The sequence below is a fragment of the Culex pipiens genome, chromosome 2 (genome assembly GCF_016801865.2).
Source record: "Culex pipiens pallens isolate TS chromosome 2, TS_CPP_V2, whole genome shotgun sequence".
NCBI classification, from domain to species: domain Eukaryota; kingdom Metazoa; phylum Arthropoda; class Insecta; order Diptera; family Culicidae; genus Culex; species Culex pipiens.
In genome coordinates this window covers 29,098,620-29,116,334 of record NC_068938.1, presented here as the reverse complement: position 1 = coordinate 29,116,334, position 17,715 = coordinate 29,098,620, and the positions used below count along the sequence as shown (strand labels likewise).

The window sequence follows — 17,715 nt, the reverse complement described above, 5'->3', positions numbered from 1 at the left end:
CGGCGTTGAAATATTTAAAAAAAAACATTTTTTTTAAATTAATAGTTCAATTTTGACTAAAATCAAGTCGCAGCACTCGAATTTGATGTTAAAAGTAAGAAAATAAAAAAAAACGATTTTGGGCGGGATTCGATTATCCGAAGTGTCATATAAACTGAGTCTGTACTGTAAAGCAATTCATTTTGAAGGCTGTGATAATATTAACAAGAATAAAGCAAATCCCGACACAATAAATTAAAATCATTGACATAATTTTTACTCAATATAGTGATTATACGCCTTAAGCCTCAGTCTAAAAGTTTTTGAGTTCAAGGTTGAACTTTCCACCGTTGAATCTCGATATCTGATGTCCTCTCTCCGTTTGCGATGCTGGACTGGACTGACGATGTTTGTGGTGATATCCTGCTGTACATCCTCTGTAAATATAAACTACGTTAGGGGAGTTAAGGGAGAGAAGGAAAATTCTTCCGCCATTTCGAAACATTTTTAATAACTCTAAACTGTTTTTCCTACCCAAGCTTTTTCTCGAGACTGCTGCATGTTTGAGAGAAAATTTATCTCGGAAGCAAATGGATCGAGGGTGCTTTTATTCGAGGTAAACAAATTGGAAAAAAGGAAAGAATAGCGGCAAATAAGTGGTGTCATGTAAGAGAAGGGTTTTCATCTTTTGTATCGAAAACACTTTAGGTGGTGAAAATGGAAATAAAAGGGAAGCGTTGAATCGCGCGCGCTCTGTTTTTCATCGTTGCGGTTAGCTACTATCGATCGCTTCAAGGGGAGCCGAGGGCAACAATAGCAAGAAGTGGTTGGAATGTTTGAAGCTTTTTATTTTATTTTTCGATGAAATCTGCAAGCTCTAGACGAGAAGACAGGAGAAGTTAAGTTTTTTTTGTTTCTTTAGAAAAAAGCTGAAGGCGAGAATAGGTGGCTTCAAATTTCTGCGTGGGTGGCTAACTTTGAGCTGTTGATTTTTTATTTTGTTTTAAGACAAAAGGTGATTTTTGGAAAGAAATGAAGAAATTTGGAAGCTTAAATGTGGTGGGCGTCGTTTGATGGGGATTAAAATTAGGATTCATAATGTAGAAATAAGCGGAAAATTAGCAGCACAACGTCGACAACTTGGTATAAGTTGGTGCCTGTTTCGTCCTGGGTGAGCACATTTTTAAAGAAATTGTGTTCGACAGCTGAAATATTGATGCCTTCGGTGGGGTACCATTCTGCGTGGTGGTTTGGTTTAATTGACATTGTATTGTATTGATTACAGTATTTACCATTCAACAGCTTAATAAACGTGAAAAACTTAAAAAAGAAAATAAAATCATACATGAAAATATTATTACACAGTACCAATGTCACATAACAAAGGCAGCACAACGATATCCTTTTATAAGATAGTTGTTAAGCAACAAAATCATAGTGACAACACAAAAAGAATCCAAATTATACCTAAGAAATACATTCAGTACGATTTCAATTACACAAAGAATAGCATTTCCGATGCAAAAATTTCACTGTTTAAATGAAACAAAACCTTGCGATCGAACCTTACTATAAAAAAAAAACGAAAATTAAACTGAATATTGTCAATTAGAGTAATATGTAATACGAAGTTTCAATCTACATATTAAAAAATAATTTAAAAGAGCAATTCTCCGGCTTTTTTTGTTCAAAAAATAGCTTTTTACACGTTTTTAGCAAAAACCACACTTTTCAAAAAATCTAAAAAAAAACGAAGAGCAATAACTTACAGATCAAATGTCTCGGGACCAAAGAGCTCACAGCTAAAAACATTTTTAGGGGCAGGGGGGGTTCAGAATGGGCCACCCTTGGATTTCAGCTTTAGAATGGATTTAGATCAACTAGGGGGAGAGGGGGTAATATGCAACCCCTAAGGGAAAACTGCATTTTGCCCCGACCACGCTTTTTGCAGAAAATTTAATCACAAAAGCATTTTTTGATGTTTTTGAACTTATCTATCTACAGAATAATGAAGATTATGGCAAAAACTATATACCTCAACACTTACAATATCAATAAATGCTTTTTATATTGACCAAAAATTATAAAGAAAGTTCAATGAAATTAGATGAAAACACAACATTTTATAGTTTTGCAAATAACTTAAGCTGTTTTTATAATGCGATGCTCCAATTTTCCAGCATGGTTTTGCAATGTTTTGCTTCCAATTTCTAAGATTTTTTCCCCGGAAAATTCTTCCAAATACCGAGAAAATCAGGGGGTGCATTTTGCCCCGGGGGTGCATATTACTCCCTATAAGGCAAGGGTCTTATAAAAGACGTCAAAAAACATCACCATACCGAAAACGATGTTTGAATTCATTGTATTTTTCGAATTACGATCAAAAATGTAAATTATTGACAAAACCACGCAAATGTTGTTTATTTCGAGATTCTTAAATAAGCTTTCTCGAAAGTTAGATTGTTTGAAAAAGTTTGTGCAATGTTTAAAATGTTACCAGGAGCTATTACGAAGGTATTCAAACAACATCGGAATCTTCAAATCATTAAGAGGCTTGGTGGTGGAAGGGCTAAAATAAAAATATATTTGGGGGCAGAATGGGCCACCCTTATCCTGCCTTATAAAAACAATCAAAAGATATGAATTCACAAATCACGTTTAATGCAACATTAGTTGTTTTTTTTATTGTTTTGATGCTTATTTGTAAAAATAGTGTCTTATTTTAAGATAATAAAACTATTTTCAAAAATCTTTGTTTTGTTAAGTTACTATTTTATAAAAGTGAACAAATTTCATGGAAACTACATTGGAAAGGTCCCTCGAGTCAATTCTCAGCACCCTTCAACGTTGTATTAGAAGAAATGGTTTGTTTTCTAAGGTGGCCCATCCTGCCCCGCACCCTGGAAAGTTAGTTGAAAAAAATTTTTTTTTTAAGTGGCTCGAAAATAGTTTCAAGTAAAAAATTTTCATCAACCAAGTATACAACCAAGTAGTACATTGAAGGGAACATTCCAAAGCATAAGCCTACTACACTGGATTCATGAATTTGTATGTTTTTCCATGATTTTCGGTACATTTTATTTAGGTGGACCATTCTGCCACCCTGCCTCTATATCATTTATAAGAAAATTTTACGTAACATATCAAACAAAATGTGAATATCAATTAACAGGATTCTGAGATTTAATTTTTTGAAAAAATAAATAAACAAAAAAATATCGGGTGTCGTTGTTCCAACCGAATTAAAAGTATCATGCTTCTCCATCGAAATGAGTTTCCAGTTAATTTTGCTGGAGACGCATGGTGCTTTATGTTCAATTAATGTGCCGAATTCCGATAATTTTATTTTTCAAAAATCATATCTCAGAATTCTGGCAATATTTTTGGGCCTGTTTCGTGATTATCCTGAAACCAAACATGGATGAGTGATAAGTTAGTGATTGATTAATTTATGATTTTATAAAGTTTTACTTGATTATTCGAAGACGTTCGGAAAACTTCACTTTGGATAATCGAATCACGATTATTTTTTTTATGTCTTATTTTTGATTAGCAAGTTTAAGTGTGACCCATCATTTACTCTGAAGTGATTTAGAATTTGTAAATCCAAGATGGTGGTCAAAATGGCGGATAATTGATGTTTTGGATAATCGATGCATTGGATAATTGAGTCTGGACTGTACCATCATACATTTTAACCAAAAATTAAGCGATTTCTTACTATGTATTTTGAAATAATTTTAATAATGACGAAAACTTAGTGAATGTAACCAAAAAGTGGGTAAATCAAAATGTTTTGTGTTGGTAGATTTCAACACGATCAATCAGAATATATTAGGTAAAAATTGAGAAATTAGTTTGATTGCAGAAATGTAAAAATTAAGAAAATATATCAAAATTTAAGTTAAATTAACTGTATTTACCTATTTTAAAATTGCTCAATTTAATCAGATATAGATTTTCAAATAAAAAAAAATATTTAAAATAAAAAAAAATGGTTTTATAAATTAAAAAAAATAGCGATTCTTACCAAACTATGCTTCAACTAGGTTGGCCGTTGAATTGTAATTTTTTGCCACTTTTTCATACTTCTTCAGTCGATTTTTTTTTTGAAATTCCTCTTTTATTCCATGTAAAATATTGATCTTTTGATTAAACTCTAACTGCAATAAATGTGTTTTTTTTGTTTCGATAACGATCGCAAGATTTTTTTCTTTCAGTGTATTTTTTTATTGTTGAAACATTACATTGGGATAAGTATTATTTCATGCTGTTTCCCCTTTCTCTGTGCAGTTGAACTTTCTAGATATTACAACACTTTGTATTTTCCAGCAAAAAAAAAAAACGAAAAATCAAAAATCAAAACGCTTCACATTGAATCACACGCTTAAAAAAACATAATGAAATGCACTTACACAGCAAACACCGATTTTTCTATCCTGTTTCGTGGTGGGGGAGTTAACCACTTGTTGCATGTTCATACTAATGTTTGTGGACGATTTTTCGGTGGGCAGTGACTTAAGAGTAATAAAAAATCGCATTGATTTATTAGTTTTTCTTTGGTACCTTTATAGCATGTCAAGATTCGTGTGCTTGTTCGGATGCAAGCAGGAGAATGGGGGGGGTGTGGGGGAAGGGGGGTTGGGGCCATATATATAACAAGTCCATTAAATATTGATGCTGCTTGCTTTTTTTCTTAAAAAATGAGATTTCCTTAAGTCTTGTGATAACATTTGTGATTTTTTATTCGTCCTAAGTTCTAACTTGAAACAACACTCCTTCTCTGCGTGGTAGCTCCTATAAATTCTTTCTTTCTTTTGCAGCACTCGTCCTTATAAATGTAACGTTTTGCTAGATAGTTTAAATTTAAGATATTTTGAAAGGTTTTATTCTTTTCGCTTAGCTGGTTTCTAAACATCTTTTCTGGGCTCAATCTAAGCTATCCTTTTTTAACTGTATATAAAACATGCCATCGAAATTATTATTTCCTTAAAAATGTGTGACGCCTTCCAGCGAATATTAAAGCTTAACCTGCTGATGCTGACTTTGTTCTTATTAAATTGTGTTTAATTGACACACAAATCTTGCCTTTCTCTATCTCCTCAATCCTTTAATATACTTTTTTTCATTCAATTAAAAAAAACTAAACTCGTGAGTAAGCTGGAAGAAGTTGTGTTAGTGTGTTTGTGTTTTCGTGTGATCGTGTACGTGTGCTTAAAAGTCTGCACTCTATCTTGTCCTCGTCCTTTACCTTTCTGTACAAGACTTTTCAACAGTCTTACATTGTCGCTGTGTGACATACAGTTAGAGTGGATGTACTCTTTAGATTCTTCTTTTTTTCTTCTAATTATTCTGCTGTGATCTCAAAATGGGCTGGCTTAAATTTAGCTTTACAATTATTTCTTATAAATGAGTTTATTTTTTTTCATTTTTTTTTGTTTTGCTTAGATTGCTTGTTTGGGGCATAGTCGAACAATCATCGGAAGCAATATGTGTCGATATGCTGAAAAATGTCATGGCCGTGGTCACATATGTGTGAAAAAGCGGAAATTCGAGTGTTTTGGGGAAGCTGGGTGGAGTTTGGAGGTGGTGCCCAGTTGAGAGACCTTGGTTGAGAGTTCTGAAAGGGGGTGATTTTACTCGGTTGAATGAAAAAGTTAGGTTTACATATTTACTTGTTAGAATCATGCATTAGGTATTTAGAAAAAAAAAAGACGAATCACCAACCCTTCATCGCTCGATCCGGTACACAATTTAATGTCAATCAGCCCAGGCACCAAAATAAAAAAAAATGTGAAAAAGAATGTTAAGACCTCCACCCATCTTGTTCGTTCTTTATCGCGACCAGATTAAGCGACCATCCTGCGCGAAGTTGAACGTGGTTAACACAGATGCTTTCTCAAATTTGTGAGGAATATATGTGCTATTTTTTGGTTCTTAACATGGAGCTCGAAGCACTGTTGTGTGTATACGCGATGTTTTTAAACCTTCTATTACCTTACATTTAAATGATTTCTAAACATTTCACAAGCATTCAGCTCGTGTACTCGCCTCCGCGCGTTTTTTTTCTCTTACAAACTTGAAATCAACACTCAACAAAAACCTCGCGAAACTAGAATATCGATTTAACACTCACCCACAATTGCGACTTGAGAGGGTAGACACGTTTTCGCTTGAGATGCTTTCGCAGCAATTTTTTCCTTATTCTGCTACTTCTGTCTCGACATCCATTCAATATTCAATCGATTGGAAGTAGCTTTCTGAGTTGAGACGATCAACTTTGTCCCAACTTTAAAAATCTTTTTTTTAAAAAAGGCGACCCAACACCGGTGCACTCACCCTAAAAACCGCAACCAAGAAGTTATAATAGGTTTTGGGTTGCGCGAAAAATATGGTTTCTTTTGCCTCTCCCCAGGGGGTGCACAAAACTGCCGGAGAGAAAATTAATCCAATTTTGTTTGCCGCTGGGCGAGCCGTGTAAAGAGTCTTGTTGCAAGTAGCGTCAGACCACCCACCAAGTCACGGTGGCACTTCTGAGTAAAAAGTCGCACTTTTGAGGCCTGGTCAAGTGGATGGAGGAAATGTTTCGCGAACCTCTTGAGTAACTCTCGGGAGCTAGAGAGCTGTGGAAGAGATTTATGCTTCGTCGTCGTCATCGCCATCGTCATCATTTTGTTGTTTTGTGCTGGGAAAGATTTTCAATGGAAAAAAAGGATTTTAAAATTAAACCAATTTTTATTCAATGATGAACTTTTTAAAAATATCCTAGCATCGCCTTAGAAAATGCTTGTTATGAACCTTTTTAATGGAGACGCATGGTGCTTTGTTTTGGTTGAATTTTCAGTTTTTTGCAAAATCAAATTCATAAAAGTTAATCGTACAACCAAGTTTCGCCAGTTGTTAATATAGTCGACGTACTGGTTGTCAACATCGAGATAAGTAGGCTTAGTGATTTTTCACGCTCGAAAATTGCAAATTTCACGGAGACCTCAATTTCAAAACACCAAATTTCACGCAAATTTCGCGACACGTGATGTTTTTTCAAATAACTCTGAAAATCTTACACACTTACACACTTTTTATGCTTCATTATACATCATTTAAACAAACTAAAAACAATTTCAATAAATTTGAACCTGACACAAAAAAAATCTTCTAATTTTCCTAAAAGATTCCACCTGGTTTACGGATGGGCTCTATTATAATATATATATTTTGAAACAAAATGCAAGGCTGGTGTATTCTCATTTATTGAACTGCTTTTTTTAATATTTGACTAATAAAGCTAAATAGTTTTCGCTGCTTTGTTTCATTTTATTGAATTTCATATCAAAGCAAGATTTAACAATCTTGTCCATCCAAAATGAGTGAAATAATTTGATTTTTTTTTGCGACATTTAGCACATTGCAAGGTTTTCATCTCCCTATTCAAAATTTAAAAATAAATATATTTTTAGCGAAAACGAAATTTTTATTCAAAACAAAAACAAAAAATAAATATATTTTTTTTAAACTTTCACTGGAATCATCCACCAAAATAATCAAGTATCGTTAAAATTAAACAGGACTCTGAAATGCTTTCAAAAGTTGATTTCAAAGATAAAAAATACCCTTCATTTTAATTTGAATAAAACTAAGCTTGATTCTTGTAATTTCTTAAGGGTGCACAGCAACCAAGGAAGTTGTTGTCTTCTTACTCCAAAATTGCCAAACTTACGGACCCAATCCTGCAAGAATCTGATTATAAAAATAGTCAAACATTGTTGTAAATAACTACGAAGACAGTAATTTAGGGGATGAATAAAAAATTATATCGATAGTTCCCGTAGTATTGAAGATACCAAAATGCCTGTAACAGAAATCAGGGTGCATAAGCTATGGTTGAGTGTACCGTTAAGAAACTATACCTTTAAATAAGCAGCAGTATTTTTTTTATTACGGCAAATGAAACATAGTTAAACATAGTTGAAAAAAACTAACAAATTTGAACCATTCTTCAAATGGTTCATTACAAGCTTTTCAGTTGTAAACAAACAAAATTTACTTTAATAGTCTGTACGTATGAAATATTTATTATGTTGTTATTTAAAAAAAAACAGATTTGAGAACATTGATAAATTTCACGGCGTCCACAAAATCGTCAAAAATTACTAACCCTATGTTAGCAATTAAACAAGGGTATGCACTCGCTTAATTCTACAGTATTTCATAAGATTATTTTTAGTCCTTTTGGAGTTTGATAAATCATTTTGAAAAAAATCGTTATAGTTTTACACAAATATAAAATTTCACAGGATTTCGAGGAAAAAGCCAAATTTCACGGATTTCACGCTGTCCCCGAAATCGTGAAATTTCACTAACCCTAGAGATAACCCTCGAAGAAGAGAAGTATCAATGCACAGTGGTCCAGATCGCAACATTAAGTGGAAAATGGATTTTCCGTAAAATAATGAAGTTTTGGAAGAGTTGTTGCATATGGAAAGGGGCAACTTTTGGTTTGGTTGGAAATTAGAGTGGTTCACTTTTAGGGTGATTTTGAAAATATTTTCAGGAATATTTTTGGGATTTTTTTTGTCTTCCAGAAAGTTGTTGGGCTTGTCAATCCAAGCAACTTTGTCGAAGACACCAAAATTTTATCTCGTAATCTACGCCTTCTACGACCAAATTTATAGAAAGCATCTGAGCAAACCTTCAAAAATCAGTTTTTTGACCGCGGCAATTCAGAGTTAAGTTTTAGAGAAAAGTAATATTCGGGGCACTTTTAGAGCTCTAAAAAAAACTTTTTTTTTTGACGAGTCAATTTGGACTTAAAGGTCAACAGTTACAGCGTTTTTAATGTAAAAAAGATGCAAATTTAAAACTTAAATATCTTGAAAAGGCGGAAGCCAAATTTTAAGCACCAGGTTGCATTTGAAAGAGGAGCTCGAGCACTACAAAAATGTCAGGGGTGTTTTTCTTTAAACTCGAGATATCTTCATTTGAAAAAGTCTAATTTTTAAGGGAAAACCTTATGGGACCACCCTAACGAATTTCGAAAATTGCCCAAATATATGTTTTTCTATGTAATTTTGCCCGCTGAATCTGCCTTCAGAATTGACCCAAAGTGTTGAAAAAGATTCAGATTCAGCGTTGGTAGTGCTAGATCTCCTCTTTCAAATGCAACCTGGTGCTTAAAATTTGGCTTGCGCCTTTTCGAGATATTTAAGTTTTAAATTTGCATCTTTTTTACCTTAAAATCGCTGTAACTGTTGACCTTCAAGTCCAAATTGACTCGTAAAAAAAATGTTTTTTTAAAGCTCTAAAAGTGCCCCGAATATTACTTTTCTCTAAAACTTAACTCTGAATTGCCACGGTCAAAAAACTGATTTTTGAAGGTTTGCTCAGATGCTTTCTATAAATTTGGTCGTAGAAGGCGTAGATTACGAGATAAAATTTTGGTGTCTTCGACAAAGTTGCTTGGATTGACAAGCCCAACAACTTTCTGGAAGACAAAAAAAAAATCCCAAAAATATTCCAGAAAAGTTAGATTTTCAAAATCACCCTAATAGTGAACCACCCTAATTTCCAACCAAACCAAAAGTTGCCCCTTTCCATATGCAACAACTCTTCTGAAGACACCAAAGCTCCAAAACTTCATCATTTTACGGAAAATCTATTTTCCACTTAATGTTGCGATCTGGACCACTGTGCAATGTTTGCAGAACGATGCAAATGAAGACTCGATTGAAAATATTTCTGTTCACCCAGCGTTTTATTTGAAAAGGTCCAACATTCTCGCATTTTATTGAATTTCAGCGAAGAAAAAAAAGTTTTTTCGCGGATTTTTTCCGAAATAAATATTTTGACATACAAAATGTCATTTGAAATTTCTACACACTCAGCAACAATTCTAGAGTTTTATTTGAAAAGGTCCTATAGACATATGAAACACAAAAGCTCATAGGACCATTAAAAAAAAGAACTCTAGAATTGCGTATTATTTGTTTTAGAGAAACGTTCAAATATTGATTCCAAAGGTACCAATTAAAAAATGGTTTACTTTGTATTTTTTTAAAGAAGCATTTTACACATCGTGATTAATTTTTCATTTCAATTTACTGTTTCTGGACCCTGAATTCAGAACCATTATTGATAATTACCTTAAGATTCCCAATTTATGATGTTATATAACTTCAATTTAGGTTAAAATACTTAAATTATTCTAAAAATATAGAAAAAGTTACCTCTTTTTCATTGTTATTTTACCTCAAATTTGATATTTGAAATAAAACGATTTTTTACGGTGCAATTGTAAGCTTTCTCTTTCCTTATCCTAATTTCTTTGTAAGTTTAGTCATTTGTTATTTGTCTCGTACACTTGGTAATGCAAGTAATGTCAACAGAAATAAATGCTCCGAAAGGTAAAATCGCATGCTAAAGCATGCACATCACCTTTGTGAGGAAAGTCACTTAATATTACAACACGCTGCATGTACAGTAGACTGGCTTGTCATTTTATGGAAAGTTTTAAAAATGATCAAATCAAACTAGAATAAAGTTTTTTGCGCAAAGTGTGGACGCAAACAATTGCTCCCAACATTTGGGGAGTTGTTTACGGACCGAATATAAATTGTTCTAAAAAATCAACTATCTCGAACCACCCTAATCTACAGTTTCTCTAAATACAAAAAAAAGTTGCAGCAGACGGGATTGAAACCAGCACACACGGCTATCAGACCGATAGAGAGTGGAAAGAATAAACGTCTATTTGATTGATTACATATTTCTGGGTGCAATTTTCCATACAATTTTATAAAAAAATGCAAATTTTAATTAAATTTTTAGTATAAGCCCATCTAAAAGATTTCTCATTATTGTATTTGAATCAAATAAATGAAACAAAAAGATCTACTAAAAGTGTGTTAAAAATACTTTCCAATTACTCTATTTTTTTTCAATGTGTTTAATATGTTTATAATCTTTATAAATAACCTTTGCTAAATATTGAAAACATATTTAAACACTGTTTACTTTCAGATTACTAATTAATGATTTTTTGAGTTCTTAAAAAAATTAAGTACAGCAATTTTAAATTAATCTAAAAAAATAGATCCTTGTACTTTCTGTGGATACTCTCCAACATTGAACATATTTTATGTAAGTTCTTTTTTGCACACTACACGCGTAGAGAAAACACACACAAAAAACTCTGTGCAATAGTTGCTCCAGCCCTAACGACTTGGCTGAAGGAGCCGTTTTCCGTCGGGGAAACATTGCAAGCTTTCCCTGGTGGAAAATTTGGCGATGCGAAAAAAGGTTGGTACACACAACCCGAAAAAAAAAGAAAGAAAGAAACGGTTCGCAATCATTTATTCATGAAGCTTGCACAGTTTCAACGGGAATTCCTTACCCTTGTTTTTTGTTCGAGAATGTGTGCGCAAGTTTTGCAGTCTTCTTTTGTTTGTATTTCCTGGAAAATGGATGTGCAGTGCATCGTTTTGCCAAGTTTGATTTTTTTTTCAATTTATTTTGAAATAAAAATTGTTCTCATGGATGAAAATGCGAAAACCCACGAACTCTAGTTATAAATTCCATTAGCTGGGTTGTTAAAATCAGCGCACAGGGTGGTGGTTGTTTAATTATTCTTGCGCACGGTTTGGATTGGCCCACCACAGAATGCTACTAATTTTATTATGATACACCAGGGAGGCATGAACCAGGCTGATGGCCACGCTGACGATGATGACAACGACGACGGTTGCTACTGCCCTTTTAGGCGTAATTAAATCTCGTTGAAGGAAGCAAATTTTTGACGATGTTAAATGCTCATTGCTTGTTTTTGGAATTCCGACATACAATATTTTTGTTGAAAGGTGGATTTAGGGAGTGAAATGTAACTAATGATATTGTTAAGTATGTTTTTTTGTTGGATTCTAGAAATAACTGAAAAATCATACAATCAAAAATCAAACTTTACTTAACAGAGATAAAGATTTGAAAAAGTGCAAAATATGAAAATGTGTCGAAAAAAAAAAACAGATAAAATATTTCACGAAAGTGAACGTTTGATTTAGTTTGCAATGGGACAGAATCGAAAAATTATCTAACTTTTTGAAAAACTTCTGTCGAATACGTAATAGATGCTTTCTTCAGTTTGACTTTTCTTCTTTTTACTGTAATCAATAACTTGTGGAATATTCCGAGTTCTTCTTCCTAATCATTTGAGTATTTCTGAATGAATGATTTTGTTTTAGTTGCATGCTAGTCATGTGTTTTTTCTAGTTTTGCAATCTGTTTACGAAAACAAAAAGTACGCTACTTTACAGCGAGACAAAATTTGTACACGTCTTTGAATTACTTTTTCCGGTAGCAAAAGTTATCACGCAAAAAAAATACACCGATCAAACGAAAGCAGGGCGGGGTGCAAATAGAAAATTATACATAAAAAAACAAATCATAACTAAAAAATAATAATTGAAAAACAACACATAATTACAACAACGAAAGCTCACATTCCGCATAACGCACTATAGTTATATTACAATCGGTAAGAGATTAGAACTTAAAACAAGAGTTAGGTCATGCAATATTTCAGCTTATTTTTGAGTTTGTGTTTTTCACATTTCCAACTCTGGACTAGTAATCAATCATAAGAATGTACTGACTATCGGGGGTTTTCACTTCGTGAAAAGAGTTGAGAAATAATTTATTTACAGCGGAGCAAGGTGAAGGCCAAATTTGTACTAGATGTAAGAGAAGATTTGCAAGCAAGTTGCGTTCAAGGAAGTCGTGGTGGCGGTGAGAGAGGTTTTCTGCGCGAGAAAAGAAAATACTATTACTAAGTAAGTTTTAGAGGGAAAAGTAGGAGGAAAAATATGTTACTGTGATTATTGGTAAAGTTGGATTTGTTATTGCGTGGAATATTTAATTAAATAGGTGGAAAAAGAAAAAAAAGTTATTGAAAAAGAGAAACCAAGAACTAATTATTTTACACCTGGGATTGTCTGTCATACTAATTGACTCCTTGATTATTTTTTTTTATAATTATGAAACTCCCTGTATTTGTGTACGTCGTAAAGTGGTTGAGCCAGCTGGTAGAAGATTGTGATCTGAAAAATAATCATGCGTTTTGGGTTCGGAAAAGGTTAACCTTTTATACAGCAGCTAAGTTTGAACTTCTACGAAAAAGAGCGAAATCTAGCAAACAACAGAGCAAGATGAGAATGAGTTGTGTAGACGCTGAACTGTTACCTCTAGAGATTCGAAGAAACAAACTGTTGAGGGACATGAACTGATTTGCAAAAATAACCGATTTTTGTCTGCTTTTTACTAAAGTTTTGTTATATTTGCTCACTTGCTTTTTCTCCATTTAAATAATGTTATATCCCTTTCCAATGTATCAAAATATGTTCACGGATGTTTGTTTTGTTTTACAATAATAAAATTTCCAAAAAACTGCTTGTAAATCTTTTTGGTTTTGCAGCAGAATAACTCTTTTTACAATCGTTTTCTCTGTCCCGTTTTCGTTAAAATAGGCTGAATAACAAGTTTGCTGCTCAGTTTGACGAAACAAAGTGTTTTGGATTGTTTTTCGTTCTTTTTTTTTTGTCAATTTAGATTTTGAACAGCAATTACGATCTAAATGTGGGATCATTTGGACACGAAGGTTGGAATATTGACATTTTCCGGATTTAAAGTTTTTGTTTCATAATCCCTTGTAAATTTTCTTGAGCTATGGCATAGTCATTTATTGTGTATGTAGTCGTCATGACCCGGGTCTTGTAAATACTAATCTGCTTTTGTTGCCAGGACAGATTATTGTTTTGCGTTGGTCTGTTATGAAATCTAAAGATTTGTTGTATCGTTTTGTGTTATTTGTTTCAGAATAATAAGAAAAGAATTGAATTATTGAAAATAAAAACTATCTAAAGAAAGTTTGATTTGAAAACTGTAGAATTGATGTGAATGATAATTTCAAAAATTCTTATCATTCATAAGTTCATAAGTTGAAAAGCACTGCAAGATTTCATTAACTATTGAGATTTCTAAAACATGATTTTCAGTGGGTTAATTTGCCTTGAGAAGCTCTATAAATTCAAAATAACATAATCTGTTAATGTTAGCAAGCTAACTAGATAAAGACAAGTTTTTAAGAGTTATCTTTAATAAAAAATAATCTAATTTAGTTATAACACTCTCTGTTTCATTTGAAAGCTTCTAAAAGCATTATTTTCATCTGTCTATTGTTGTTTTGCCGCTGGTAAAAGCTCCTAACTTTATAAAAATAGCCTTTTTATAAGATTTCAAAAAAGTCCATTAGAAATATAAACATGACCCGATCAACTAAACGATTACAAGCAGTTATTCTGGAAAGCATTCTTCCACCATCTCTAAACTAAACTATTCGTTGATTACTAGCCTACCTTTTGTCATTTTCTATCATTCTGGTAACATTTTGCCTCAAATCTTCTGACAAAAAAACAAACGAGTAAAACTGAATAACAAAATATACACTTTTTTTTCTATCTATATCACCATGAGGGGGCTATTGTCGCAAAATTTCCTCTTTTTATCTGGGGGTGAAAGTTGTGAGGTTGTGAAATTTGAAAAAGTCATGCAAATGCAGATGCACTCTGGATCGCTCCAAACTGGTTGGATTTTAGTTAGAAGTGTACTCTTTGGTTGTTTCTTTGTATGTACAAAATGGCGTTTGAACAAATTTCGAGCTTGTTTAACTAAGTAGATGGAACAATGTAATCCCGAATCTCTACTTTTTGGTGTATTTTATCATATTGTTTCATCAGTTTACTTTGACAGCAGAGGGGTATTGGTAAAAAAAACATTTTTTTGAAACAGTTGAAATATTTCATCGGAAAATTTTCACGAAACATTTCAGTCTGACATAAGACACAATACACTCAAAGTAAAAAGTATCCTTTTTTCAAGTTCACCCGTCGTCACCCTTTAAAATGGTATCGAAAATGTACTGATTTTGACATACCCTTTTAAAAGGGTGACGCCGGTTAAACTTTTAAAAAACGTATCCTTTTTGAAGATTGAAAGTACCCATTCGAATAAAACTCACCATCAGACTGCTAAATGTTAGACTTCAGATTCACGCAACGCCCACTTTGTCAAAGTTGACCGATGAAACATTTCCCAATAATCTGTCAACATGGTAAACAAATCAACGCATGCAATGATATAAGTGAAAGTTTCGCAATTGTTTTTTTTCTGTTTTAGCGTAGTGTTTGAGGGTGTGCTACTCGTTCCATGCTCGATGTGTGATTGTTTCCTCTTGTATAGCTCTGATTTAGAATATTTTTAGGAGGAATCTGTTTAATCTGTCTACGCGTTGTTGTCCTTTGGGTTTCCGCAATGAGGTGCCAACAGTTTCTGAAATCTTGCAAAACTGTGAGGAGCATTTTACTCTCGGTTTGAGAGTTAAATGTTACTGATTTTAATTTAAAGTTTTGCTTTGTTTTAGGAATAAATAAACTTTAAAGTGTTTATTTTGCAATTGAAATAATTTCATAATGAACCGTTAGCACCTAATTTTTACCAACAACCCAATTAAGTCGAGATTATTGTATTTCATGACTTACTATCTACCTGTTTGCTGATAAAAGTGTATGATATTTTCATGCTCGTCACTGTTTCTGTGATGCTTTATTGTTACCATTAGCTCAGCTTATGGTGTAGAAAATGATAACTCTAGCTATTTACAGTGGGTGTGTGTTAAGTCGCTTGCCACGGAAGCAAAACCGCGTTTAACACTTGCATATCGGTTGAGGGTTTTCCAGCGTTTGCTCAATTTTGCTCAATGTTTTAAAGCTTTTTCATTACACTCGTTAGTGCATGAGTGTTAATCTAATTACTGAGAATAATAACAATACCAAGAAACTAGCGAATATTCTTTACAGATGAAAATGGGGATTTAATAAATCTGCTCAGTAAAAAAAGAAACTCTTGCGTTCTTTAAATAGCATAATAGATAATCTAAGTCTATGTTATGAACAAATGGAACGTGTGAAATCATTCAACTAGGGAAAAACTGGTTTAATTGTAGGTTGTAATAGGAGTGAAAACTTCTATAGCTGGATTCGAGAGTTTAAGAGAGATTAGGGTTAAGTTAGTAGGTTGGATTAAAGAAAATAAAAGAAAAATACGAATTCGAACGTTAGTTTGGTTATCATGCAGTTACTTAGGTTTCCTTTATGAAGGTTGTATGAAGAGAGGGAGTTTGACTAATATACGTAAATGGGAAACGTTATCTTAAAAGAGAGGAGTTGGGGCGATTTGATGAAATTTGGGTATCGGATTCTGACAGATGGAGTCGTTCTGTTTTACGTTTTTCTTGGACGACGAGGACGATTAAGGAATTCAAAGAGATAACACATTTTGCCAGCACTGTGCACTTTTGGGTATTGATCAGATGAAACTAAGGTACACATCTACCTCATATAGCGATTAGTGATGTTAACAAAATTTTCGACGATTAGACTCATTCAAATGGTCATCATCGATTTTATTTTCGCAACATGATAAATAATAAGGATAATAGTAGGGTTGAGCATGAGTTCGCGTCTTTCGAGGGATGGTTTTGTTAAGTGGCTAAATGATTTACGGGTTGTTTTTCAGGGCTGTAGATCGGATGATTTGTAAGAAATTCCACAATCACCGCAAACCACCTGCAATGAGCAAAGTGAGAAAAACTTTTGCGTAGAAAAACGAAAAAAATCGAGCGGTTTTTGTCGTTTGTCATGATTCCCAGTTTGTTCGAACGACTTTCTTTGGTTCGTTTTTGGATTTTGGCTCGACTTTCACAATCGGAATCGGTTGGCGGTTTACCGAAATACCCGCTGGACGGTATTCAGCAAAATGACGGCGAGTACGCTCGTGATACACATTTTCACATTCAAGTGCTTGGCGACCAGCAAGCTGGGGGGGCTTGCGTTACACATATCTTCCTCACAAAAACACATATGGCCATTGCCTGAACTTTCCATCATACACACATGATCTACCATAAACAAGTTTATCTGTAACTGTGATGTGCACATTCGTCTGACGACTTCATAAGCTGGAATATTTTATATGGTTTTGGGGTGAAATATTTTAAATATGTTTGTGGGTAAGTTTAGAAAAAAAAAACAAAAACAATAACGAAAAACATAAAATTGGATCCAACACGTAGAACGTTGATTTCAGCAAGCGCAAAATACAGGTGGAGAGAAGAAACAAAACAGAAATGAATATTATTATCGTTATCAGGTTTACACTTTCATGTAACAAGTAACCAGAAAATGAGCTGAAAGTGTTGTTTCAACGACAAAAATAAGAAAACAGGAAAAAGATTGTGATTGTAACATTTAAAAATGTAAAATTCTAATCTAAACTATGCTTTTGTTATTGTCTAGAAGCTAAAAGCTAAAACTTTTCGAAATGTGATGAAAACTGCTTCCTGAGGTAGGTACTCTTATCATTTGAGCAATTATCCTCCAAAACTGGGAATGGATTTTATTTATATTTTTTTAATTAGCTCAAACTTTTTGGGGGCCTTCTCTATGACTAAAGAAACCATTTTGTGTCATTGGTTCACCCAAGGCTCCATACAATTTTGGCAGTTATCCATACAAAAATGGTACGTAAATAATCGAAAATCTGTATCTTTTGAGGGAATTTTCTGATCGGTTTGATGTTCATTCGATTTTTTTTTTGTATTTTTTAATCCGACTGAACCATTTTTGTTGCCTT

General features: G+C 33.3%; 1 protein-coding gene across 6 annotated transcripts in view; it reads right to left on the bottom strand.

The window, feature by feature from the left end:
- Positions 1-234: 234 nt before the first annotated feature.
- Positions 235-17,715, bottom strand: part of LOC120415576 (protein quiver) — a 31,271-nt gene continuing 13,790 nt past the window's right edge. For 3 of the 6 annotated variants that reach the window (XM_052709166.1, XM_039577156.2, XM_039577155.2), the window contains exon 5: positions 4,699-17,041. In XM_052709166.1, coding sequence (XP_052565126.1) covers positions 16,806-17,041 — 236 coding nt within the window. In that variant the 3' untranslated portion in view covers positions 4,699-16,805. Of the gene's footprint in view, positions 584-4,698; positions 17,042-17,715 lie in introns of those variants that run through there. The other 3 variants (XR_008212314.1, XM_052709167.1, XM_052709168.1) reach the window with 3 other exon arrangements.